The sequence below is a fragment of the Petaurus breviceps genome, unplaced genomic scaffold (assembly GCF_028583685.1).
Source record: "Petaurus breviceps papuanus isolate PSGF00001 unplaced genomic scaffold, PetGlider_PUasm1.0 182, whole genome shotgun sequence".
In the NCBI taxonomy this organism is placed as follows: Eukaryota; Metazoa; Chordata; class Mammalia; order Diprotodontia; family Petauridae; genus Petaurus; species Petaurus breviceps.
Genome location: NW_027185786.1, coordinates 3,497,269 through 3,525,132, shown reverse-complemented (window position 1 = coordinate 3,525,132; position 27,864 = coordinate 3,497,269). Strand labels below are relative to the sequence as shown.

At 39.0% G+C, this 27,864-nt stretch overlaps 1 protein-coding gene across 8 annotated transcripts in view; it reads left to right on the top strand.

Moving 5' to 3' along the window:
• Positions 1 to 652: 652 nt before the first annotated feature.
• CNOT1 (CCR4-NOT transcription complex subunit 1) overlaps positions 653 to 27,864 on the top strand; it is a 94,471-nt gene continuing 67,259 nt past the window's right edge. For 7 of the 8 annotated variants that reach the window (XM_069087616.1, XM_069087614.1, XM_069087610.1 and 4 more), the window contains exons 1-2: positions 654 to 939; positions 16,108 to 16,379. In XM_069087616.1, the coding sequence (XP_068943717.1) occupies positions 16,278 to 16,379 (102 nt within the window). In that variant the 5' untranslated portion in view covers positions 654 to 939; positions 16,108 to 16,277. Of the gene's footprint in view, positions 940 to 16,107; positions 16,380 to 27,864 lie in introns of all 8 variants that reach the window. The other variant, XM_069087612.1, reaches the window with a different exon arrangement.

Here is a 27,864-nt window from a genome sequence, read left to right as displayed (position 1 = left end):
AATGTAGTCCGGAGGTGAGATGGGGGGCAGTCAAAAGGCGGTATTTGTAAAGGGGCTGCTTGGGAGTGGAGATGGTCCTCATCACTGCAAGAGAAGAGAAGGAGGGGAATAATCCAGACTGTCACTCTGGTCTCTTGAGTGGGGATACCTGAGCTGTATTACTCTCGAACAAGGGAAGAAAGAAAAGCGCTGGGAGTGTAGAAGAAATTCCCGCCCGTGGTCATTTTATTCTCTCCGTATTCCGTCCGCCCTCCGCTCCGCCCCCCCCCCCCCCCCCCCCCCATTTATTGTTGCTCAGGCATGCAGCGCCGCAATTCTATTGGTCGAAGCTCTAGAGAGCAGGCGGGATGTCCGAGAAGCCCCAAATCGAAGCATAGGCGCACTCTCATTGGTCTAATTCACGAGCGCAGGCGCGAGCGGCCTGACTCCAGTTCCCAAGGGACCAGTGAGCGGCCATTGGCCAAGACCCGCGAAAGATTAGTTTGGATTGGTGGTTGATAGAAAGAGCCGGGCTTCTTCCTTACTTTCCTCGAGTGATAGCATGTGATTGGTTTAAATCCGCGGTCCCTGATCGCTCATTGGAGAAAAGTCACAGGCCTGAAACTGTGATTGGTCCAGGTCCAGGACCTCCCGCCCCGTGCAGGCAGCGAATGGTGAAATGGAAACGGGGAGGGGAAAGGCCGCGACGTGAGCGCGCGACCTCCGGCGCCATTTTGTCGAGAAACAAGCGGAGTTAACCGAAGAAGAGAGAGAGAGAGGGAGAAGAGAGAGAGAGAGAGAGAGAGGAGAGAAAGAGAGAGAGAGAAAAGAGAGAGAGAGAGAGAGGGAGTGAGTGAGCGAGAGAGAGAGAGGAGAGAGAGAGAGGAGGGGGAGGAGGGACGAGGAGAGGGAGAGCCCGGACCCAGGAGCCTGTGTCCAGCGCCCCCGGAGCCGCCTGAGGTGAGCCCGGCCGGAGCGGGGCCCCGGCGAGTCGCCCGCCGCGTCAGCTCTGGAACGCGGACGAGGGCTGGGGGAGGGGAGCAAGGGGGGGGGGCGGTGTCCCGTGGCCATCGGAGGCGCCTCTTCCCGGGCCGCGAAGGTAGGCGAGCGGGGAAGGGCCCGGGGCCCGGCCCGCTACTCCCCCGCTCGGGGCCCGGCGGGAAGGCCCCGGGGCTGGAGCGCTGGGGGGCCGGGACTTGGGCTGGACAGCGCCTATGCCCCGGGCCCGAGGGGCGCCCGCCCCGCCGCGCACGTTGTCAGCGCCGGGGGCCCCGGCGGTCCGGCTTCCCTGGGAGAGGAGGGCGGCCCCCACCTGGTCCTGCTCGACAGCCGCGCGTCCTCACGTCCACGCGCGCGCGCGAACACGCACTCACAAGTGCCGCCCCCGCCCCGCCCCGCGGGGGGCTCCCGGCCGCCCCCTCCTCCCTTCCCGTGACACTCGCAGGCCTCTGTGCAGTCGAAGCCGCTGCTGCCCAGCCGCCTGCGGCCTTCTCTGTAGCCGGCTCCGCTGGGGCACGCTCGGCAAAGCGCCTACTGTGTGCCGGGCCTTGGAGCCGCTGTCACCTAGTGCCTGCGGTGTGTCTGACCTCCGGGTCTCATTCCACACTTTGCTTTTTATGGTAGTCAAGCCAGCTAGCACTTGTAAGCCTACTGTGTGCCAGTCCTTCGGCTTCCCCCAGAGACCTTTTTATAGTGTATAAGCCCCGGCACCAAGGACCTACCGTGTGCCAGCTTCTGAGGCCCCTCTCTGAAACTTGTTCTCTGCTGTCACTTAGTAAGTGCCTACTGTGTGCAAGTCAATGGGGTTCTTCTCCAGACCGTGCCCTTAGTGCCTACTGTGTGTGTTTGTCCTTCAAGTCTCTCTCTAGACTTTGCTTTTTATAGTCAAACCAGCCAGCACTTAGTAAGAGCCTACTATGTGCTAATCCTTCAGGTCCTCCTCCAGACCTTTTTATAGTAGATACGCCCTGGCACTAAGTGTGCCAGGCCTCGGGCATACCAGGAAAAGTAAAAAAGGGAAATCCTCTAGAAACAAAGCTGCTTGTCATGGAGGCCCCAACGCCATTGGGGGGGGGGGCTTTCCGGTGATTAGTGAGCCAGGTAAGGGGAATCTCAAAACCTACCCCCTCCCCCCCCCCCCCCCCCCAGTGATAGCTCCTTCTCTCTGCTTGTCATGCCATCATTAGGTTACTTGGATTTGTCTGAGATTTAAAAAGAAATAGTAGATACTTTGGTTACATGGAGGATAAAAAAGCTTAAAAAATTAAAACAATTTTTGGAGAGGCCAGATTTCTGTGATCCATATTAGAATTATATACCAAAGACTGGCCACACATAGTTTATTAGCAGAGGGTTAATGTGACATACTGTGTTTCCCCAAAAATAAGCCCTCCCCCGAAAATAAGCCCTATTTAGATTGCTACTGTAGTGAAGGTGATCCCCTGTGCTACACGCTACATTACGGTACCCTCTGTATGCACCGTCCCCCCCCCCCCACGCACGCCGCGCTCCGAGCTGCATCCAATCAGAGCTGCAGCAGTGAGCGCGTCATCCTGTTCTTCCCCAGTGATTTGCTTATTGAATAAAGGTACATTTTTTTTTGTTCACATTTACCTGTTTATTAAAATTGCTGTCAATGTTCATTAAGATAAGCCCTCCCCTGAAAATAAGCCCTCTGGTGTTTTTCTGTCCAAAAAAAAAAAAATAATAAGACAGTGTCTTATTATCGGGGAAACATGGTAGTTACTGTTAATAGCTCTCATTTCAGGAGACTGAAACTTGTTACATTGTTTTTCTGAGAAAGAATGAAACTAAAACTCCTTATTTGCACTTCCAGTAGGTTTTAAGGCCTTTCTTGAGTATCTCAACTCTAATGGAAGCATTTTGGGGAAAACTAACTTGAACATACAGTTCTTTTGGCAACAGCATTTTGGGTCCCGGACTTTTTAAAAGAAGTTTAATAAGTGTTAGGTACCAAAAGTGGAACATCTGCAAGGAATAACTAAAGTTCTCTGCAATCCCAACATTTCAGCTTCACATTGAAGACCTTTGAAACACACACATCCCATGAATTTTTCAGCATTGTGAAAATGCAAAATCTTGTTATTTAAGATATACTTTAAATGAAGTAGCCACTTAACCCCTCTCTCCAAAATATCCTTTACCAAATTAAAAAATATAGTCTTTCTCTTAAGTGTAATTGCAGTTTTTGTTAAGCCAGATACTGAGTTCTGGATCTTATTGCCTAGTTTTATACTTCCTAAAATTTGTGACCTACCAGATTTTAGACAAGGTGTCAATCAGGAAGTTGGTAGTATTCTTTCCAAAAGAGGGAAATTTATTTGGTATGATACTAGTATTATGCTTTTAGTCAGCTTTTTTTTTTTTATAAACAAAACTGAACATTTAAAAATATTTGCACTTCTGGAAGTAACAAGTGGTAGGCTGCCATTTTAAAATGGCCTCTTTAGGAATTTGGTATATTTCTTATGGTAATAGAACAACATGTGGTTTTCAGGAACCTTAAAAAAAAAATTGGCTGATGTACCAACATTCTAAATTTCTGCATTTACTATGCATTCCTGATCTAAGTCCTCAAACCAATCTGAATTTTTTGTAGGGAAACTTCAAAATGGCATCCTACTGAGCCTTAACATCAATCTCAGCAATGAAGATCGAAAAATTAGTAATGCTATTTCTGCTTAAATCTTGAATCTTTGGTTAACTTTTAAAAAGCAGAGGTTAAGGATAAGATTGATAGAAGTGCTTTTTTTTCTGATCAGCCATTAAAATCAACTAAATTTTCATTTGCAAAGTCTCTTAAGTGTGCATATTTTAAAGTAAAATCAAATAAACTAAACTTGTCCTTTGAACAATGGTGTGTGTAGGGAAGCTTGTAGTTATACGTAGACTTGTAAGAATTTTTGAGCAAATAGCTATAATGGGAGAAAAGCAGGAATGTGAGGAAGTTTTGTTATGACTATAGTAGAGTTACTGCTTAAAACTAGAGTAAATATTTCTGGTTTATTTCAGTGCTTGTCATAGTTACTAAAAGACTCCTAAAATGTTAAATGGATCAGAGGATAGCAAATTGCAGGAAAGTTTTTTTAGTGTCAGAATTTCTAGCTGAAATTTATCCATGTATTCTCAGTTTTTATTTTCTGCAGCATTTTCTCTTCTGCATAAATGTATTTAGGAGGCCACAGATTAATAGCTAAACGTTTCCTCACCCAGGCAGCTAATTTAGTTGTAGGTTAGTAAGTGATTATTTGTAAGTTAGTAAGGATGTAGTGGGATAGGAAAAGGCTTTTGAGGCTTATGCCAATAGAAGAGGTGTGAGGTTTGGATCAAGATAGACAGTTGGTAGTTTTGAGATGCAATATTACCTTAAATTTAACTTAATTTTCATTGGGTTTTTTTTTTTTTGGTTTAAAATAGGACTTTAAATTTATTTGTTATAATCTACATATCTCTATCTCTCTGTCTGTCTGTCTAGGTACCTGAGATAAGAATAGGAGCCTTGATGATGCAAAGTGACTAGTCCATATATTATTGGTACTTTATACTTAAAATAATTTTTGCCAAGTACTTTAGATTGTTTTGGAATATTAACACACCTGTGACTTTTATATTGCTTTATAAATGAGTTGCTCAAAAAAAGATTCCCACGCCCAGAGTCTTTCTATCATTTTCTTAGGAGCAGATTGGTATTAAATTGTATTGCTTTCAGCCTTTATTACTGAACAGGGATCTGTGAAGTTTTATCCATGTAAGTACTTCTTTTTATAGTGCAGATTGAATCCCCTTCCCACCTCCACTTTCTTAGCCTGTGTAACTCTTGTCCCTGTGCTCTGGTAAATCCTTCAAGAGAAGTTGAGCTGATGTGCTGGGGTCTTCCTGCAGCTCCTTTGAGCCTCTGGTGGTGGTTCCCTTTATTATTTCTCAGTTTTTGCTTCTCTTGGTACCACCCCCAGCTCTTGCCACAATGCCTTCCACATCACTAAAGTGCTTCATGACTTATTGATTGAATGATCTGTGTCTTCCTTTCTAGTCAGTGCTGTGACACCCTTTACCATTTATACTAATGCTCCCCCAGGTTTCTTTAGTAGTATGCTGCTGCTTACTCTCATCATATGCCTCTCCATTACTCTTTGGATGACCTGCAACTTTAATACTTTTAAGATAGTGATTTAAAGTCATTGGATTGTACAGCATCACTGGAAGTCTGTTGATAAGAAGACGGACCTTTGTTTCAGGAGAAGCTTGGATTCTTTGAAGTTGTTTGCAGTTTCCCAATTACCATCCTGCTTATCTTTCTCATCTTTAATTCTGGGTCCAGTTGTTTCATTTTAAGTGTAGAATGTTTGTCCCAGAAGTATATACTGCTTGAACCGCTCTATGGGTTGCTTATTTATAATCTGGACAGTAGATATCCTTCATCTACGTGTTTTTTCTTGTATTGATAGTTAGAACTCTTCACCATTATGGACCTTAGGGGCTTTGAAATGTTCTGGACCTTGGCATAACCCACACAGTGTGATTTTGCAAACAGCCAATTGCATCCTCCCCTTACAGAAAATGTACTTCAATTTGGACTCTTCTGGGTATTAGCTGTTGTTCTCTGTGGTGGTTTTATGTTTATTTCCTGAAGTTCTGTTCTAGACTAACTTCTCACCTTATCCCTCTCCTTAATCTCCTTGGGTCTAAGTTTCTTTATCTGTACAGGGAGATGTTATACTAGATAACCTCTAACCCCCCTTTAGTTCTAACTCTGATACTGTCCTTCATTCTCCAAGAGGACTAATGACATTAGGAAGGTGATATTTTGACACGTGTGAATTGGATTTAAGTGAGGCAGAGCTCTGAAAAACCCACAGCCTATCCTCTTTCAGAGTTCAATGGTAAGATAAAAGTCAAGACAATTGGTGATGGCCCAACATGAAGTGGGTGATACTATGATCCTTCCTCCCAAGATAATGTCCAAGGTACCATTTTTAAGAACTGATATCACCCTAATTTATGCTGTTGTTGTTCTCTCCATTTCTCTTACTCAGTCCCCCAATACCCTCTTAACTAGTCCTTCTACAGAAAAGGACAATTAGGTGGTTCAGTGGATACAGTACTCCACCCGGAGTTAGGAAGTCCAGAGTTCAAATTCAGATTCAGGCACTTACTAATTGGGTGTTCCTAGGCAAGTCACTTAATCTCTGCCTCACTTTCTTCTACTGTAAAATGGGGGTGATAATAACACTTACTAGGATAGTGTGAGGATAAATGGGTTAAAATTTGCAAAGCTCTCCTAGCCAAGTGTCTGGCACATAGGAGGTGTTATGTAAATGATAGCTATTGTTGTTAGTTATTGCATAAAAAACAAGGTTAATGCTTGGTTCCATCACACTACATCATAGTTACTTGTCTCCATTTCTCTCCTTCGTTGGATCATGGTATTCTACTTAAATAATCTTCTGAGGATTTCTCTTTCTTAGCACATAAAGCCCAAATTCTAGGTTGGTTTTAGATCAGGGGTTCTTAACCCTTTTTTGTGTGTTTTGGACCCCATTGGCTATCTGATGAAATCTATGAACCCCTTCTCAGAATAAAGTTTTTAGATAGGTAAAATAAAATACATAGGATTACAAAGGAAGCCAGTTATATTGAAATAAAAGATAAAAGTTCATGGACTCTGGGTTAAGAACCCTGGCAGTAGAACTCCTACAAATCTAAGCTGATCCTAATTCTAGGTTTATCTCTCATTACTCCCCTTCACACTTGGCTTTAGCCAAACTTTTTCCTCCTCCCTGTCATTGTTGATATTCTTTTTGCCTAGCATGTTCTGCCCACCTGTTGAAATCCTACTGATCTTTCAAGGACCAGCTCAAATACAATTTCCATGACCAAGCTTTCTTGTTTCTTCTCTTTTTCAAACCAGACATCACCTCTCATTCTCTGTTCCTTTAGCATTTTATTTGTATCTTTTGGCCCAGTCTATGTTCTGTTGTATGGAGGACAATTCACAATCCCTCTCACTGACCTCCTTGAAGAGGAGGCAGTATAGAAATGATTGCATTAACCTTAACTCCCTTGAACATTTTATACTGCCTGTAGTTTTTTTTTTATACTTCCACTAGCTGGTGACTTCACTTGGTAAACTCTCTAAGGGCAGGCGCCATGCTCAGATGAAGAGCTCAAATGTTTGTTGGATATCATTCTGTTTTGGTGAGAATGGTATTCTCTAGTAGGAATCAGTGCATTTTAGTATTACCTGTTTATGTGTGGCTTTTCTTTCCTTCCTGTTGTGGTGGTGTAAATTCATTGATGACTTTTTGAATAATCTGACTCTGGAAGTTAAAGTGGGAGCATTGACATTATACAAGTTGAAGGTAAGAAGGTAAAACTTGAGTTGTTGAATGGTCACAAAACTGATCATAAGGTAATTTGTCCAGGTTTGCACCTAGACAGGAACACATTTATTATCACTAAACTACACAATTTGGAGTGTAGTGGAGTGGGATGGTTAATTTGTGTATCCAAAGCAAGTGTTGAAGTTTTTTTATCAAATATTTTGATAGCCAGTATGCATTTAAAAGTTTATGTTGCTGTGCACCATGATGCCTGGTGTTGTAACACATGCAGCTCACTGCACAGTGCATCTTTCCATATACCATGGAAAGTAGAATTATCTGTCATTGTGTGTATTCTTAAAATAAGAATTATCTCTAGTTATTTTACTTTTTGAGTTCTACTGTAGCCTTATCTGGTGCCATCCCATGTCATGATTTTTCCTAGAGAAATTAAGAAACATGCTAATATATGAAAAGGCAGTCTCTTAAGATAAGTATGAGTATTTAATGCTTAATTTTGTTGTATTTTGTGACTCCTCTAAGAAAGGAAGTAGGTTCTGGTAGAAAAGCTATTTAAGGGAGAAAGAATTGTATTAAAATAATAATTGTAATGTAAGAACTTAAACTTAAACCAATAAGCCCTCCTTGAGGCAATGTTTACTTGGAGTGTGAATCCTAATCTAGGGCTGCTGACTTGGTATTATTTTCTATTGTTCTGCCCTGCTTCTTGGTCTATGTGGATTTCTAGGGTGACCACTTTCTTTTAATTAAGTTAATTGAAGAATATACTACAGCTATTGACATCTTACAGTCTTATACATATTATATTGTTGGAAAATCTAGCTTAAAGGATAAATGCTGGAAAACATGCTATTTAGATATCCATTTGAAAACTGTAGTGAGGTATTGGAGGTAAGAATTGTTCCAGTCTCCTTCCCTTCCCCCCCCCCATCTTGGAGGCAGGCTGCTTAACCTTCCTGGCATCCTCTTATTTCTTAATCTTTTTCTAGTGTGAGGGAACTTAAGTAAATTATCTGCTCTGATAAATAAAACGAATTCCTAAACTCCGTTTATCATTGCAGATACATTGATAAGCCTTTTAGTCTGTTTTAGTTGTCTGCTGCACTGAAAGGTTAAGTCACTGGCTGATTCACTTAACCATGTGTGTCCTAGTCAGAATTTGAACCCAGGTTGTGACTCTGAGGCCAGCTCTTTCTACTGCATCACCCTGCCACGTGTTGTGCAAAATATGTTAAGATTCACAAAGCACTACTAGGTAATCTGGTTTGGTGTTAGTAGAACTTGAAATTAAAAAAAATATTGGCTTGTATTTTTAGTTGAGCAAAGCAAAATGCTTAAAGTGGCATATTCTCTTTGCTGTATAGAGCCATTTCTTGATTATTTACTTTAATGGCATATTCCTGGCAAATTCTTAATTTCAAACTTAACATTCCTATAGTTAAGCACATTTATTCTATATAGCTTCTTAACCCTGCCTAGAAAAAGATAAAAGCTATTCAGTGCCTTTCATGTATGTATATACATTATTTTGGCCAACCATGTTTGAGTTATTCATAGTTATCCCTCCATTAGTAATGGAAAGTTAAATATAGGAACCATTTTGATAGCCAGTATGTGTTTAAAAGAAAAAAAAAAGGAATGGAAACAGAGTTGTAGTGATTATTTTTTTTAAAGTAGTTTTGTGCAGGACTAAAAGTTGAAAGTGTCACAGTTATACCATTAAGATGACTAATAGATGAGCCTCAAAGAAGTCATGCTTCTTTTTTAAGCTACTGTATAGTACAGTTTTTATTTTTTAAGTAGTAACTTGTTTTACACTATTTCTAGGAACTTAGAGACTTTTTCTAAGTAGTAAGGCTTAAAGATTCCTCAACATCTTACATCTATCCCCTTTTCTCCACTGTAATATACATTCTCATCACCCCTAGAATTAATCTTCCATCTAGTCTCTCCCATCTTTAGTCTCCATACAACTACCCCATTATTATTCTGTAAAGGACTGGTCTGATTTGTCACTCCTCTGCTCAAGAAGCTTCTGTGGTGCCCTGTTTTCCTCTAGAATAAAATAACACACTTGTGGCATTTAAAGACTTTCACAATCTGGCTCTAGCCTCTTTTTTGGTCTGATTACACATTTATATCTCTTTCCAATCTCTCCCCTCCCCCAAGCACACAGCTCCAGACAGCTCTAGCTTGCTTGATATTCTTTGTATATGATATTCCCTGTCTTCTTGGCGCTGTCTGTTCCCCATGCCTGGAATACTTTCCCCAGCTCCACTTGTAGCTTCCTGCAAAGCTAACTCATATATCACCCTAGTTTTAATAGTTTTCTTCTCCCTCCTCACCCCCCCCCCCACATCACTTTGTATTTATTCTGTGTATATCTTATCTGAATGTGTATCTCACCAATTGTTTGGCTGTTTTCATTTTTGAATTTGTATGTCCAGCACCTAACAGTGCTTGACAGATAAGGTGTTTAGAAAATGTTTGTTTATCGATGTTTTGTTTCATGATGAGACCCAGGACTTTAGTGGTAACTGTGGGAATGAATGTACTGATTAGAAAAATTTTGAAGAATATGGTGTATGAAAAAGGGTTTTAAGCAATGAACAAACATTTAAGTTCCTACTTAGGTACCAGGTATTGGTAGAAGTTGGGAATACAAATGCAAAAGTGAACTGAGATTCAGTTCTACTCAGGGTGCCTAGTGCAGATTGGTAGTTGAAGAAATACAGGATGTATACAGAGTGATTGGGGAGGGAGTCCCTGACAGCTGGGGAATCAGTAAATTTATTCGAAGGAGTCAGTACTTGAGTTACTAGTGTCTAGAAGGGAGGCAGTAATTTTAAGTGAAGACAGCTGCACTTGTGGCAGTGATGAGGAGCTAGCATATTCTAGCTGTGGGGAGCAGCCGGTGCAGATGCCTTAAGACAGGAGATGAAATGTTAAGTGCATAGGGGAGAAATGGCCGGGAAGAAGAGAAAGGTGGTTTGGAGCCAGTGTGATGTTTCTCTGAATGCCAAGTAGAGGAAATAGGGAGCTCCTAGAGTTTGTGGAGTAAGGGGCAGGAGAGGTTCATCTGGTGAAACATACACTTCAAAAATGTTGCTGGTACTTGTGGAGAGGGCAGAAATTTTTGTTTTGGGCAAAATGGAGAAAGGTTTTTCATCCCCTGACTGAAGCAGGGACATTTAGAGATGGTGTTTGGGAGTTGGAGAGATACTAGAAATAACCTTAAAGTTGAACTATGTATCATCGACAATGTTTACTGACTGACATTAGGAATTTGTCCTATTGGCAGCACCACCCACCCCCAATAAATATTTTTGGATAGATGAGAAAACCAGGACTTTAAATGAGACAACATGGCATAGTAGATAGGGCACCAATCTTGGAGTCAGAAGGACTGGGTTTAAATCCCTCCTCAGACACTAGTGTGTGATCCTGGGCAAGTCAACCTTGCTGGGCTTCAGTTTTCTTAATAAAATGGAGGGTTGTATTTGATAAACTTTAAGGTCCTTTCCAACTTGAAAGTTTTGATTCTATGATCAAACTTAAAGGATTTTATCTTCTATCTTCTTTCCCTACCCTAGCTCCAAAAGTGAGGGAAAGGAGAGAGATCCATTTCCTTGGATGAGTAAATTTCTTATTAACACATGTGATTTGTGAGCATTAAAAACTTTATGAACTAGATTTTGGCCTAACCAAATACAAACTGCTGTAACTGTTAACTGTTGTAATGGTGCATAATCACTGACATTAAAGGTCTCTTCAACAACTTTATAATATATGGTACCAAATACTACTCTTTACCTAACTAATGTAACTGTTGCTTCTGGTTAAGGAAATATTTTTCAGAGGTTTGATCAGTCATTTTAATAATTTCTGACTCTTTGTGACCCCATTTAGGATTTTCTTGGCAAAGATACTGGAATAGTTTGCTATTTCCTTCCCCAGTTCATTTTACAGACGAGGAAAAGTGACTCACCCAAGGTCACACAGCTCTTTAGTATCTGAGATCAGATTTGACTTCCGTTCTTCCTGACTCCAGCTAGCTGGTGTAGTGACTAGAATGTGGGGCCTGTAGTCAAGCTTTATCTACTGTGCCATCTAGCTGCCTTTTTTAGAGGTTACAGCCATTCTTTTGTTGAGTGTATACAAGTATAGGTTGGGGATAAGATGCAGTTTGCAGCTGTCCCTTCAATGAAACACGTAGTCTGTTAAGGCATGTTGAGCATTTCATTGATATATTTTAATCTGACACGATATAAATTTTATTTATGCAAATAAGATTCATTGGCTTGGGTATTCTTGTTGAAGCAGACATTTTCAGGTGATCGCATATTAAATCAGTTCTAAAACCATAATGTCTAAGCTGATAAGTCAGTGTCTTATTTATTGTTTCTAGTGCCTGTACTGACTGGGTGGCTGAGTAAGGGAATCTTTTTTAAAAATAGGTTAAGCTTGTTGAAAAAATTTTCTCTGCCTGATTGACTTCAGTGTCATGCCCACATACTTTTGTTACTGTTTGGCTTCCTTGCCCCTACCCTATGCTGACTGAAACTATCTCAAACATTACTAGTGAGTTCCTAATCCCTAAATCTAATGACTGTCTTTAAATTTCTTCCTGATTCTCTATACCTTTTGACAACGTCAGTTATCTCTTTCTCTGAACAGTCTTCCCCTCTCTTCTCCCTTGTCTTCAGACACATTACCCTTTTGGTTTTCCTCCTATCTCTATCCATTTCTCATCTTTGAACTTTTTGTTGGTCTTCTATATTTTCTCCATTGATCATAGTTCCAATAGCTTATTTATAATTTTAATAGAGTTTTGTATACTTTATCTTCAGTCTAACCTCTTTTCTGAGCTCCAGATAAATTTATCCAACTACCTACATAATATATAACATATATATAACTATATATATAATATAACAATATATATAACATACATATGTTCAAATGTCCTACCAAACTCACCATACTATTCATATTCTTATCCTCACTATTTCTGTTACAGCACTATTCACTCATTTTCTTGTGTTTAAAACTTTGGTGTGATCTTTCTCATAACCAGCTTGGGTCCTAATTTTTTTCATTTTGTTCTCTCTCTATTATTTGTCCCTCTTCTATTCCCACTCTTAGTACCTTCCTTTACTATACTCACCTTCTAACAGGTCTTCCTACCTTTTCCGCAGCTAATTTCTTCCTCATACCTCCATTGTACTAATCTTCTAAATGTAATTTCTAGTTATTTTACTGAAATATCTTCAGTGGTTCCCTTTGGCTTAACAAGTAAAAAGTTCACTCAAGGTCCTTGTCAACCTGAAGCCAGCTCTCTAATACATTTATGAATTATGGTTGTATATGTAATTTTCTATTAGACTAAGCTTCATTATTGAAACTTTGCATTTCCCCCAGTACAGTGCAGGTACTTAATACATGTTCTTTGAATTAAATTGAATAGTAGTGAAAAAATAGCTTTGCTATTTATGAGATGGGGGCAGCTAAGTGGTACAAGTGGATAGAGTGATGGACCTGGAGTCAGGAAGACTCATCTTCCTGAGTTCAAATCTGGCCTGAGACTCTTTGTGTGACCCTGGACAAGGCACTTTTATTCCTGTTTGCCTCAGTTTCCTCATCTGTAGAATGAGTTGGAGAAGGAAATGGCAAACCTCTCTAGTATCTCGACTAAGAAAACCCCAAATGAGGTCACCAAGAGTTGGACATGACTGAACAACAAAACATTATCTGAACCCTACCTTCTTTTCTACTAGCTGGAAATAATCTATTCCCTTGAGCTAGCACTTTTAACTTTCTCATACTCTCCATTTTATATTATATTTATTTGTGAACATTGCTTACATTTTCTGCTAGATTGTGAGGTCGTGAGGTCACTGAGGACCGGGGACATTCTTGAGTAGCTTGTACACAATTGAATTGCAAAAATTAGGATGGGTCTACCTCAACAAAAGGAGCCTGTTGTCCCATTTTTCAAACCTGTGTTTTGGATGCAGTGAATTAATTAAAGGAGAAATTCTATATAAATAGGTTTCATAAGTCTCTGTCCATTTTTGAATATATCTCTTTTGGCATGGTATTTCTTTATATAATAATTGTATTTTAATACCTATAAAGTGGGTGTCTTAAGAAAATGACAATTCATCCAAAAATCTTGAATTGATGACTTAACTTCTTTCTAAGACTATTTCTTATTTGTAGATTAAACTATCAAAGCAGGTTCCTAATGGGGAATTGAGAGGTGTATTAGAGTTGGGAAACTCAAGATAATTTAAATTTGTAGGAGATGGCAAGATATACTTATTTGGCTGGGAAAGATCTGATTTTAATAATGTTGGACACTGTCACAGGAATCTTGACCAGATGATGGTTTCTCTGGCTTATCATAGTCATTGCTTTGAAGTGACTTGGAGCTTGAAGTATTATTAGGTTGAAATTTCATGGGCCATGTTTGCTTCAAAAAATGGGTCCCTTCTAGACAATATAGACCCTAAAGCATAAGTGTTTTACTTTGAACTACTGCCATAGGCCTGTCTTCTATAGATGTGGCAATTTGTAAAGCATTCTACAGTACACATTGGTTTTCTCTTCATATCCTTGTGAATTGGGGAATCTGAAATATTTTCCTCTTCTCTACTTATTTAAAATGATTGTATATCATAATTGTATATCGAGTTCCAAGTGTAATTTCCCATGGAAACATTGTACCACACAGTAGTTAAGTTTTACTGGCACAGTTCTCTATCCAGACTTTTGTGAACTGCTCTGAGAATTTAACCGCCGTATATAACGTTTCAAGAGATATATATGCCTTTGAAGTTTCACAGTGGACCTAAAACCAATTTTTGAGCAAGCTGGTGTTGGTTTTGCTAACTTATAGTACTGATATTTTTATATTAGGATATCTTATTGCTTTTCACTTAAGAGATTCACAGCCTGAGTATTTATTCCCTTAGGCAGCAGTGCTTTGTACACCACCCTGCATTTATCCTTGTGCATGTCTCCCCCCATTTCCTTTCCACCCTTTACTCCCTTTACTCTGTGTAAACAAACATTTGCTTTGTGTCTCCTGAACAATGTATTCTTTCTAATGCAGCAGTAGGCTTCTATTATGAAGGTTGAGGATTCTTCTGAATTAGTTTGTTGGAATTTTTTTTTTAGTTATCTTCTCTTCCCTCCCAACTTCTCATCTTACTGATAAGGAAAGTGAGGCCTAGAGTGAACTCATGATTTGTCCAAGGTTAAACTACTGATTATTGACAGACAGCTAAGTCTGAAACTCAAGTTCTTTGCTTTGTTGTCTGCATTTCTGAGTTGGCACTGGATAAGACTGTCCCCACCAAAGTCATTAAAACTGGTTTCTACCTTTTAGTCTTTGAACTAGTTATGCAAAGTAGTGTATAAAACAAAAGCAATAAAGATGTGTCAGGTACTCTGGGAATAGAGGGGATGGGTGACCAGTGAATGCTCCTTAGAGTGTTGGCAGCTCTCTATCTGGCAGTCTCTGTGTTGCTCCAGGTTGCTGTAATTCAACTGATGAACTTTCTTTGTTAGTTATTTTGCTCTCTTCTATTTGAATAGCTTCTATACAGTTAGAAGGGATGTGGTTCTGATGGTCCTGACTTGCTGTTCAAATAGGTATTTTACTGTCCTACATAGAACCTTAAAGGAAACAATAATCAGAACTATCTGACTCTCTTAGGAAGTGCTTGGGTAGCCAAGTGAATTAAATTGTGTATTCTTTGCTTTGTAATCTATTAATTTTGCAAAGTTGAAAAGAAGCTTAAGTAAAAGTGGAATAAATGGGTCTTTCTCTCTCTCTTTTTTTTTACACCTAACAGATTGGAATAAATATTTTCCTATTACATGTAAATTGTAACAAAATGAGTTAACTTGTTAACATAGTGGAAAACAATCTTGGTGAATGGCAGGATATTGTTTGGTAGAACACTGTAGTTACTACCATTTGTCAGTGGTATTTCAAATTGCTTATGTCTGAGCCAAGTCCAAAGTGCTTAATGCTAGTAAAGTATATGAGACTATCATTTTGTAGAAATTTAAGTAGTGAATCCTCTTTATCAAGATTTGAAAAGAAAAGCTAATATGGTTTCATTTCTATTTTCTTGTACCTGCCCCATTTTTGTATCTCTTATGTAGATTTATGAATTTAAATAGCATTTAAGTGCCAAGCATAGTATATATGATATTGTTGTTTGTCCTTTGTTCTGGAAGAAGATCTTGACATTGGGGAGGTGATGCCATGGCATGCAAGTGAATTGGGTTTAAGTGAGAGGGATTGTGCAAAAGTCATCAGCCTCACTTTCTCTTCTGGGGCTATCTGGGTCCAGTGGCCAGATATAGATCAGGACATGTGATAAGGATACACAAAGAAAGGAAAACCATTCTTATCCTTACAGAGCTTAAATTTTAAGAGTGAGATTCTACACATACAGGGGGAAGTGGTACCCGAGGAAAGGTATTTTGGTTCAGTTTATAGGAATGGTGAATGGAGTCACAGGGTAGTAGATTGACATACCCTTTGGCAGAGCAATTTGGGAGCTGCAGTTTATTTGATCCTGATTCTAGAACTGAAGGGGGGTTGAGGAAACAGCTTGGTAGCTTGCTTTTGAGGAAATGGCCAGGAAGTAAAGTATACTTTTTTTTTTTTAGATTTTTTTTGTGTGTATGGTTTTTATTTCTAAAAAAAAAAAATTAAGTATCATTTGGAATTTTGATTCTCTTTCAGGTGCCATGTTTCAGAACAGAATAAGATCCTTGGTAAAGAATTGAAGAAATTCTACAGAAATCAGATATAGGCTAATTACAAGAAAGAATTAACCTGTCTCTGAGGTGACTAAAGGGGAATAATGGTGATTTTGCGCCGGGCTCGGCCGCCTGCTTCCGCCCCAACCAGCAATGAATCTTGACTCGCTCTCGCTGGCCTTGTCTCAAATCAGCTACCTGGTGGACAATTTAACCAAGAAAAACTACCGAGCCAGCCAGCAGGAAATACAGCATGTGAGTAAACCTACAGGAGAATGGGGCCATCTGATAAATGAGGGGGAAGCCGAAAAAGCTCTTTGGGTCTGTTTACCTCCCTGTTCTTATGTGTCATAGGGTATCACTGCCAACTTCTCCCCTAGTTTGCTACTTACAATTCAGATTTTCTGAGAATTCAGTGATTAAATCTCCTTTTGGCTTCAAAGTCCAGTCTGCTAATTTTTATTTTAATAGCACTTTACTTGAAAGAAGTCTTAGTGGATGTTAAATCATAAATTGTTTTTAAGGGAGTTCCCTCTCTGTCCCAAGATAGAAAAGTATAATAGTTTTTTTCAGGTACAAAACCTCTAAAACTTCTTTTCTAACTTAGACTTTTGAACTTGCCTTATTCTTCATTTAAAAATCCTGAAATGACAATTTATATCTGATATTTGTTATGCAATTATTACAGACAAAAGTACAGAAGATTTTGGGCTTTGATAGTTATTTTGGCTGCCAGAATCATTTTGGCATTATTTGTGATGGGGTTATTTCTAGCTAAAGCAATAAAATTGAAGAAAAGTTGTTGAGCTGTATTAGTTCTTAGATTTAGGATTAGTCACATATAACTATATACAGCACAAAATTTTTACTGCATTTAATCACAGAATACATTACACTTAAGGTTTTGAACCTTATGGATGTAGTGGATGAAGGTGAAGTGAGTTGCAGATTTTGCTAATCTGGCTAGTATTAAGAGCCACTTGTGGCCTTTTCTCTCAATCATGCCTATACAGTTCTGCTAACAAAAGTATTTTCAACATGTTCTGTTTGCAACTAAATTTTTATTGTGGTAGTTGAGCAGATTATATCTATATTTTCTTGATCCTGTGTATGTCTGGTATTAGGGGATGAGGTTATTTCATGTAAGTGACAAATGAAATATTCTTTGACTGCCAAATTTCTTTTTCTTTCTTTTTGGAGGGGGGAAGGCAGGGCAATTGGGGTTAAGTGACTTTGCCCAAGGACACACAGTTAGTAAATGTTAAGTATCTGAGGCTGGATTTGAACTCAGGTCCTCCGGATTCCAGGGCTGGTGCTATATTTACTGTGCCACCTACCCGCCCCTAAAATATTTTTTATTGGAAAGATTCCTAAAACTTTTCCTGCCTTAATATTATGCTCAGTGTATGCTGGCTCATTTTTCTTCCTATTTTGGTTACATGCCTTGGATTTTTCATTATAAATATCCATAGTTAAACTGTCCTATGATATAGTGCTTGTGGAGATATACTTAGAAATGCATGGCTTCAGATTTCATAGAACCACAATATTGGAAAATTGGAAGGACCACATAGTCCAACCTATACTTGAACGAGCATTGCCTCTACATCATGTCAGACAAATGATATCTAGCCTTTGCTGCAAGACTCTATGTAAGTCACTTATTGTTCCTGATTTAGCTCTCTGGCCAAGCAGAGCATTATCATTAACTCAGCCCTTCAATAGGAAAAGAATCCTCACTATAACATACCTAAGTGATTATCTAGCCTCTGCTTGAAGATCTCAAGGAAGAAGAACCCACCACACCTTGGTAGCCCTTCCTGCTTCTGGATGGCAGTTCTAACCCTTATTCTTGAAGTACTTCAAGACTGCTTTCACGTCCCCCAGGAGTTTTTTTCAATTTAGTATCCACAGGCCTTTCAACAGACCTTGATAGTGTATGATCACAAGGCCCTTTACTACTTTTTTGACTTTATCCATATCCATATTCTCTAGCTTAATAATGCTTTTCTCACATCTTGTCTTACTATAGACCAATGGATGGTGAGACGTAGCTCTCCTTAATTTTGTACCTTATGCCTCTCTCCATGTAGACAAAGACAGTATTTGTGATTTTTGGCTACCATATCACACAGTTGGTTCATTTTGAGCTGGTAGTTGACTAAAATGCTTAGGTGTTTTTCAGATGAACTGATGTCTGGCTACACTTTCATTTTGTACTGGTAAAATTTGTTTTTTATTTTGAATGCACATGTAAGGCTTTTTTATTCCTATCAAAAATTTTTTTTTTAAGCAATCGGGGTTAAGTAACTTGCTCAAGGTTACATGGCCAGGTGTTTCTGGGTGGGTGCTAAGTGTCTGAGCCTGGAATTCAATCCCCAGGTCATCCCAACACTGGAGCTGGTGCTCTTACTCGCTGTGCTACCTGGCCGCCCCTTCCTATCAAATTTTATTCAGGCCAATATTTTAATTCTAGCATTAGTTTTCTGGGTTTTATCATTGAACATGCGAGGCATCAGGGTAGAATGGATAGAATACTAGTTTTAGAGTTAGAGAATCTAGGCTCAAATCTGCCTTTGTCACTTATTGTCTTATGTGATCATGAACAAATTATTTAATCTTAGAGACTGTAATAAGACTATTTGATGTATTTCTTATTTCACATAATTGTGAGGAAAGTGCCTTTACAAGTCATAGTGTTATAGAAATAAATAATCCCTTCTAGTGTCCTGTGATTTTGAGAAGCACATAACCATCCATACCTTTATCCAAGTTGTCATTGAACTATTACTTAGTAGTAATAAACTAGTATTGATATCCACTCTTTGGGTCTGGTTATTCAACCAGTTCCAAATTTAGCTACTTCTGCTAGTCCTGAAGAGTAGGATGAAAAACTGTCAGATTCTTTGTTGGAATCTAGGCAGCTTAGCATAATGGAGTAGAAGGATGGCCAGAGCTGCAGCGTTTGGGCACTGGCTTTTCTGGTTATTAGCTGTGACAAATAACAAATCTTTTCCTCTTTGAGACTCAGTTTCCTCATCTGTAAAATGAGGTTGTTGAACTAGATAATCTGAGGTTCCTTCCAGTTGTAAACCTATGATCCTTTACCTACAGAGTTCCTTTGATTTACCAGTCAGGTACCTTATCAAAAAAGGAAATGAAATTAGTTTGACATAATCTTTCCTTGCTCCTACCATCATTTCCTTTTGTAGTTGTTCACTAACCATCTCTTTTATATGTGCTAGAATTCTGTCACAACTTCAAGTTATGGTTACCAGTTTAGTTCACAGACTCCACGTTTCATATTTCCCTAGTCCTGTGGCACCTCTAGTTCTGCATGATCTTTTGGAGGTCACTGACAAGGACCCAGTAGTCATGTTCAGTTCCCTGGGATACTGTAGTCAGGGCTTCATGATGTAAATTCATTTAGGACAACTGGATGCTCTTTTATATGTAGTGAGATGGTCTTGGAGGTCATCTAATGAGCCATTTTTTTGTTTTGTTCTTCCAAGACCAGAGTAAGGGTTGAGCATTTGAGCACTTGGGCCTACATGTTGTAATTGCCATGTCTGCTTTGAGCAAGTTAGTTTTTAAAACTTATTCATCGTCCTTTGCTTCCTTTGCCAGCCTTGGTTTGTTTTGAGCTTTAGTGCTTTCTTATTTTGCTTTGCTAATTCTTTGTTCTCTTGTAGCTTTTCTGATCTGTCTTAGTCCCAGTTTTTAATGCTCTTTGTGTCTTACGACCTTCTCAGGGTTTGGAAAAGTCCTTGAAATGTACCCTCCATCCTAGAAAGTGGTGGTGGAGGCAAGAAGGCTGTCAGTGAAAGTTGAAGTGCATGGTTTGATGACAGTTATTGTGGCTTTTTGTGTGTTTAGTGATAGAGCATCTCTTCCTAAACATCCCACTCATGAAGGCCAGTCACCAGCCAGTTGGCACAGAAAATAAATGGTATAGCTCATGCTGTCAGCATTTTGCTTATAGAGTTCTCCCTCATTTTTTTTTTATCTCTTTAGTCTCTTTTCCTCACTTGTAAAATAGGTCAATACTGCTCAATTTAATGGAGTTGTTTTGAGGAAAATACTTTGTTAACCTTAAAGGGAATATTATTTGAGAAGGAGCCAAGAGAGGGAGACAGACAACAAATAGTAGGTAGTTGAAGAACTAACAAGACACAATCCTCTCTAACTTATTGTCCAAAATTGAGCTCGTTAGCATTAGTTTTAAAACCTTTCCTTCTTACTGACTTCCCCATGCTGTTGATTACCACCATCCTCCCAAGTCACCCAGGCTCACAACCTAGGTGTCATCCTTCACTCTCTCCGCCTCCACTCCCATATCCAATCTGTTGCCCAGGCTTTTTGATTCTACCTTCCTGGCATCTCTCTTATATGTTCTTTTCTTTCCTCTGACACTGCCCTCATTCTGGTGCAGGCCCTTATCACCTCACAGCTGGGCTATTGCAGTAGCTGCTGGCAGTTCTTGCCTGAAGTCTCTCCCCGCTTCAGTCCATCCTGCACTCAGTTCTCAGTGATGTTCCTAAAGTTCAGGTCTGATCATGTTACCTTCCCTTTCTCTTCATTCCCCCCTCCCACTCCCCCAGTCCCTCACAAAGTGAATTCCAGTGGCTGACTCCCCGGATTGAATATAATATCATTTGGCATTCAAAGCCCTTCATAACCTGCCTCAGTCTCTACCTTTCCAGGCTTCTTACCTCTTTTCTTCTCTCCCTTTCTCTGCTCAACACCCATACATTCTGCAGTCCAGTGACACTGGTCTCCTTGCTGTTATTTGAACATGCCCATCTTCTCACTGATGGACATTTTTACTGGCCATCTTCCATGCCTGGAAATCTCTCCCTCATTATCTCTGTTTCCTAGTTGCAAAAAATCCAACCTTTTTCCAGGAAGACTTTCCCAATCTCCCTTAATGCTAATGCTTTCCCATTCTTGATTATCTCTGTTGTTTCTGTTTTGTTTCCCCCATTAGATTTAAAGCTTGACAATAGGCACTTTGTGTCTTTCTTTGTATTTCCAGCACCTAGCATGATACCTGGCTCATATTAGATGATTATTAAATGTTTATTGACTAATAAAAACACCACTTCTTGGTCACTACTTCTGTGTGTGTTGTCCTCCCCTATTAGAATATAAGGTCCTTAGGGGCAAGTTTTCTCCAGTGCTTAGCCTAGAGCTTGGCACATAATAATCATTTATTGTTTTTTTTTATTCATTCATTCATTCATTGCAGAAGAAAGTATCTTATCAATGTGACTTTTCTTGCCTTTGGATTTTACTGTGGAATTGGTCACAGTGATCCCAAGATGGCATTTTACATTCATTTGTAGGGGGGGCATAAAAAGAGATAACAGCTAAACTTTGTCAGATAATTGTCCAGTGAAGATTGGTGTATACTTTTTGTCATTTAGGAGCTGAATCTGAAAGAACTCTGTGGTCTCTTAGTCTTTTGAGTAACTTCATCAATAAGCATGGCATCCTAAACAACTGTATATTCTGATGTCCCATGAGGATGGTAGGAAGAAATGGGTTAAGGATGAATGAGATAAGTTGTTTTTCTAAGACAGGTGGTTTAAGTGATTAAGAGAACATTACTTTTAAACCATTTGAAAATCTTTAAATGATCCTTGATAAATAGAAACCCCACTACAACTTTTGAACTGGGCTCCTTTTCCAGGAATATTTTTACATGTGTATCCCTGGGCCCTGGCCACCTCTTTCAAAGCATCATTCAGACCCCTAGCTTCTTCATCAGATTACTTTTACTTGATACATCAGTTTTTTAGGGTGGGTGGAAGACTTTTGAAAGTATATATCATGTTGACCGCCTTGTGCTTGTAGCAATTAAAATCAAATTCAGCCGACTTGTAGGCAAATGGAAGCTGGTAGGGACTGCTCTTTATTAATAATACATAAGAGTGAATGGCTAATGGCAGAAGTACGTATCCATATTCTAATGTTGCTTATATTACTTGTTTGTGATGAAAAATATGCAGTAAAATGTGAGAAACTTTAGTGCATTTTACTAGGGATAACACATGAATTCACTGAGAGACTTTAGTGATAATCTTCCCCTGGTGTTTTAGAGTTACCATAATTTTGCAAAGGCTATGCCAGTGGAGTATATCCCTGAAACATTGTAGGGTAATAGATCTGGGGCAGGAAGGGGACATCTAGTTCATATGCTGTATTTTATAACTGAAACTGAATCCTAAAGAGGTTATGCTTTCCCCAAGCTTACTTATAGTAGCAAGTGGCAGCAAGAATTTTAACTTGGGTCTTGTGATTCCAAAGCAGCTGTCATGCCTGCACAATATTTGCCAATTCTGGGTGGCACATGTGTGCACGCACACATGTGTATTGTTTTATCCACAACAATTTATGAATCGTGTTTTTGCTCACAAATGCCACAGATTGCACAGGAAGCACAGTACAAAAAGAAGAATGCTGACTGGAGACAGTAGATCTGAGTTCGTATCCCATCTTTGACCCTCATTTACTTGTATGACCTTGAGTAAGGAACCTCTAGATCCTAGGTTCCTTATCTGAAAAATGAGGGGTTTGGACTGGATGACTTCTGAACTCTTCCAATTGTGAGTCTGTAATCCTTTGATTTAGAAGTGAAATGGAAAGGAATCTTGGATATCTGTTTTGGCTCCTTTTCTTACATACAGAGGAGGAAATAGTCTCAGAAAAGGTCAGGTGTCTTGCATTTAGTCACACAGGTAATAAATGTAAGATAATACCCAGATCCTCTCAGTCCTAAACTGGCATTTTGTATTTGGTATTGAGTTGAATAAATTTTTGACATGTTATTTAATTTTTCATCATGAATCTACTTTTAGCATATTTGAGATTAAGTATACTTTGAGTAGCCCAATTTTCCTAAGTTTATTCTTGATTATATGATCTATAAAGTTTTTATTGGTGTTTAAACAAGTTAAGTTTCCATGGCCATTGAAGCAAGCTTTGCTCTGTTTCTTGGGTAACTTTCTTGATCAGTTTATCACCTGTGGCTAGATCAGGTTGCAGCATTTCCCCTCCATTTGGAGAGGTTCCCATTTGGGAACTTCTCTAATTCTGAAGCAATTCTGCTTTACAGTATATTTATCAGTTTAATATTCCATCAATAGGGGCAAGATTTCCAGACCAGTGAAAGTAAAAAAAAAAAATCCCTACACCTTTTTTATATTCTGATTGTACTTGGATCCCAAGGACATACTAAGACTTCTGATGGTGCCTTGAATGAAAAACTGAACTTGATCAGTAAAAATTACTCTTTTTTCCAGTCTTCGGTTCTAAGTATATAAGAAGCCCACACTGCACATTTTAGAAGCATCAGTAACAGTGACTCCAGAGGCCAGAGCCTTCTGAACGGCTTTGCTTGTTTTCTGAGGATTAATTAGGGTGTTTGCAACAATAGTTTGTTCTTGGCACGGTTTTTTCATTTTCAGCTGCACTTTACTTTGTGCTTTGGTGTGACTGATCCTGCTGCATTGTGGGCTTGAATGATCCTTGAAGCACTTGGCTTTTCCCCACCAACAGACAATGTAACACTTCTATGTCATTGGAGTGTGCTCTTTAAGAGCTACCATCACTTTTGCAGTAAAAATGCAGAAATTTAGAGTCAGAAATCACAAAATTAAAACACTAAAAAAGAGAACAACAAAATACATGTTTGTTGCATGATATTCAGGAATCAACTGACAAAATTGATTATAAGTGGGGAAACCAACTCATTCTAGTTTCATGCCATCAATTTCAAGCCATTCTTTGTCAGCTTAGTGTTAGAAGTAAAGACACCATGATCATCACTGTAGGATATTGAAGGTAGAGCAAAATTATTAGTTGACCCAGGTAACTTGCACACTGGTGTACCTCTGAGAAAAAGTACAGATGGACAAGGCGGGTCCAGCACTGCTCAGAAGGAGGGGATCAGGCTTAAGAAAATTGCAGGGCTCCTTTACTGACAGCACGCTTCTCACAAAGTGAAGACCCATTTTGATTTTACTTTTTAATAAAAATTAGTTTATTTACTTTTAGTTTACAACATTTAGTTCCACAAACCCATGAGTTACAAATTTTCTCCCCCCCTCCCCCCCCACCATGGCTTCACATTAAACATTAGTCAGGTTGTAAAGAAGGATTATAACATATGGAATGAACAATGGGTAAGAGGAAACAAATCGAGAAAAAGAGAGAGAGCAAGTGGTTTGCTTCACTCTGCATTCAGACTCTGTAGCTCTTTCTCTGGATGTGGATATCACTTTCCATCATGAGTCTTTGGGAGTTGTCTTATATATTTTTACTTTTTTAAAGTAGTGACAGTCAGATCTGTGGCAATGAGATACGGAATACAACTGCCTCAGAAGAATTAACATGAGTTAATACCCATGCTGAGGGCAAAGAAGTGGATATGAACAGGCTAGATTTCTAAGCAATGAGGGACTCAGAAAAACATTTGTAAAAGATGTTATCAAAGATAATATGAGAGGAAAAGAAAATGGGCTGATGATATGGCCAAGAATAAGGTACAGGTGGACAGCCAGAGTGCCTTATCAGTAACCTTCCAGTGTTAGAAGAAAAGGATGAAGGGCTCCAACCTGTTGTGTCAACTCCCTCTGGAAAACTTGGTGGGAAGCCTGGAAGAGTCTCTTAGGATTGGCATGGCAATCTTTTTTTCCCATAGAGGAATTGTTTAAGCTATAGCAAAATAATGAATTTCAAATAATAACAGAATCTTCACATTTCAAAAAGCCAAACTTCCTCAGAGATAATTTTAAACTTAAAAAAAGAAAAGTTCTTTAGAGAATCTGTACTAGATATGAGTGTTTTATATAAATCAGAGATGTATTTTGTGGCCATGGCAGAAAGCAGTAGTTTTTAAAAAATTATTTTCCAAAAATTGAAACGTGTCATTGGGAAATGAATTATCTCCAATTTAGCAGCTTACCTGTGAATGTTTGGGTACTAGATTTTCTACACCTAAGTCAGCCATCAAAATACAGTCTATAAATAACACCACCAGGAGCATATACTGCTCCCTCCCTTTGATGAGAATGGAGTAGTATTTAAATGAGACTCAGTCTGATGTCTTCCAGAAGAGGAAGAATATCATGCTGGAAAGAGGGCTGGCTTTGGAAGTTCAGAAGACTTAGGTACAAGTTCTACCTCTCATATAACTTGTGTATATGTCTATATGTGTGTTCGACACAACTCCTGTTATTTTAAGCAGTGTTTCCCAATAGGCATCAATGGAGGGAGTTTCCATACTAAGCATCCTTATGCTGATTAAGTCCAAAGGTCAGCTTAAATACCTTTCACACACATATACAAACTTTGAAAACTAAACATTAAGTGTGTGTGTATGTGTATGTATGTGTGTATCCCTAACAGTTTGTTAAAAATCTGTATTTATTGTAAAATGTCCAGGATATAAAAACTACTAAATTAAAAAAAAATTCCATACTTGTTTGTATTTAATGGTCTTCATCTTACTATTCTGAGACTAGGAGGTACCTAAAATTTGCAAATGATTGCCAGTTTTAGAATGAACCAGTCCATTTCTTTAAAGAAACAAAGCAAAATTCATTTTTCTGTAATTACATGTAAAAACAATTTTTAGCATGTCATTTAAAAAAATTTTGAGTTTCAAATTCTCTCCCCTCCCCCCTCCTTGAGATGGCAAGCAATTTGTTGTAGATTATACATGTGCAGTCATGCAAAACATATTTTCATATTAGTCATGTTGTGAAAGGAAGCAGACACCAAAAAAGCCCCATAAAAAAATAAAGTGAAAAATAGTATGCTTCAATCTGCATCCAGACTCCCTCAGTTCTTTCTCTGGAGGCATTTTTCATCATGGGTCCTTTGGAATTGTCTTAGATCATTGTATTGCTGTTGCTGTGTATGATGGTCTCTTGCTTCTGTTCCCTTCACTTTGCCTCAGTTCAGATAAGTCTGTCCAGGTTTTTCTGAAAGGAAATTCATCATTTCTTATAGCACAATAGTATTCCATCACAATCATATACCATAACTTTTTTAGCCATTTCCCAGCTGATGGGCATCTCCCCTCAATTTCCAGTTCTTTGTCACCACAAAAAGAGCTGCTATAAATATGTGTCCACAACTAGGTCTTTTTCCTTTTTCTTTAATCTTTCAGGACATAGACCTTCTAGTATGGCTGGGACAAGAGGGTATGCACAGTTTTATAGCCTTTTTGGCATATTTTCAAATTGTTTTCCAGGATGGTTGGACCAGTTCATTTCTATAGGTACTTTTACTAAACTAAGTTATCACTTCCATAATCCCAGATGAATCAAAGGGATTTTGATCCACTCATTTCTATGACTTTCAAAACTCTTTGATAAGCATTTATTGAACAGTAACTTTCATATTAGGGCAGAATTGCTAATTGTATTTAGAGATAGGGCTTGGACCTGTCATTTTATTAATATGAACCCATGTGATAAAATGCCTTTAGCAATTCAGATTGGTGCCTTCTTTGCAAACAGCATGAACTGATTAAAATGTAATGGGGGGGGGAGAACATATTTAACAAAATAAATAAAAATACTATAAAATGTTACAGTGAGGTTTTCCAAGTCAATAACTTGTGGCCCACAGGTATCCTAACATATGATTTAGTGACCTTGTTTCTATTTGAGTTTGACACCACCAGCCTAGACCATTGAGTATGTGTTAGAGGTGGGGCTTCAGTCTAGTTCTTCCTGGTGGTGAGTCCAGTTCTCTTTCTACTGTGAAATAAGATAGCCAAACATTTTTGGCTATTAAGAATTGGCCTTAGAATTGCCAAGATGTTGAGGGTATTAGGATGAAATAATGTATGATATATTGTAATCTATTTGTAAAACTTAAACAAAATTTACTTGAGCGTGCAATAACTTTAAAAATTAAATTTTCTTTTTCATGATGATAATCTGTTCAACTTCAGCATATCTTGATAATAATTATTTAAAAAAAATTTTTTTTTGCCTTTTGGCGGGCAATTGGGGTCAAGTAACTTGCCCAAGGTTACACAGCTAGTTTTTTTTTGTGTGGGTATTAAGTGTCTGAGGCGGGAACCGAACTCGGGTCCTCCTGACTCCAGGGGCCAGCACTTTACTCACTGTGCCACCTAGCTGCCCCATATCTTGACAATCTTCATGTTGGTTTTTTTTTTTTAAATATAATTCTTTTTACTTTATCCATCCTAGTCAGCAATAGGTTTTTATCACATTAAGAAAATACTTGGTAGAAGTATGACCAAAGACTTGTCATTAGTTCTGATCTCTGACTTTTAATTGACCTTTTTGTTGCTTTACATAAAGCACCTAAATTTATTCACTTGTTAAGAGTAGGTATAAATGTATCTTGTTTATAAGCTAGATGTGCTGTATTTGGGTAAGGAATGAAGGCGTCATTAGGCATTCAATAAGCAGTGGTTATACCTCAGCCATCGAGCTAAGTGCTGGGAATCCTGAGAAGGCAGCAAGTCCTTCCCCTCAGGGAAGGGGCCAGCCCTGAAAAAGACCTCCAAAAGGTGGGGGGACCGAAGTGGAAGAGGAGAGGACAGAGCAGTCCAGGCATATGAAGGTCAGCTAGGGGCAAAGGCAAATGGAGTGTTGTGGGAAGAAGTGCAGGCTGGATCATAGAGTCCATGAAGGGTGCAAAGGACTGGGTTACAAAGAGCTGCCAAGACCAAACAAAGAATGTGATATTTGAT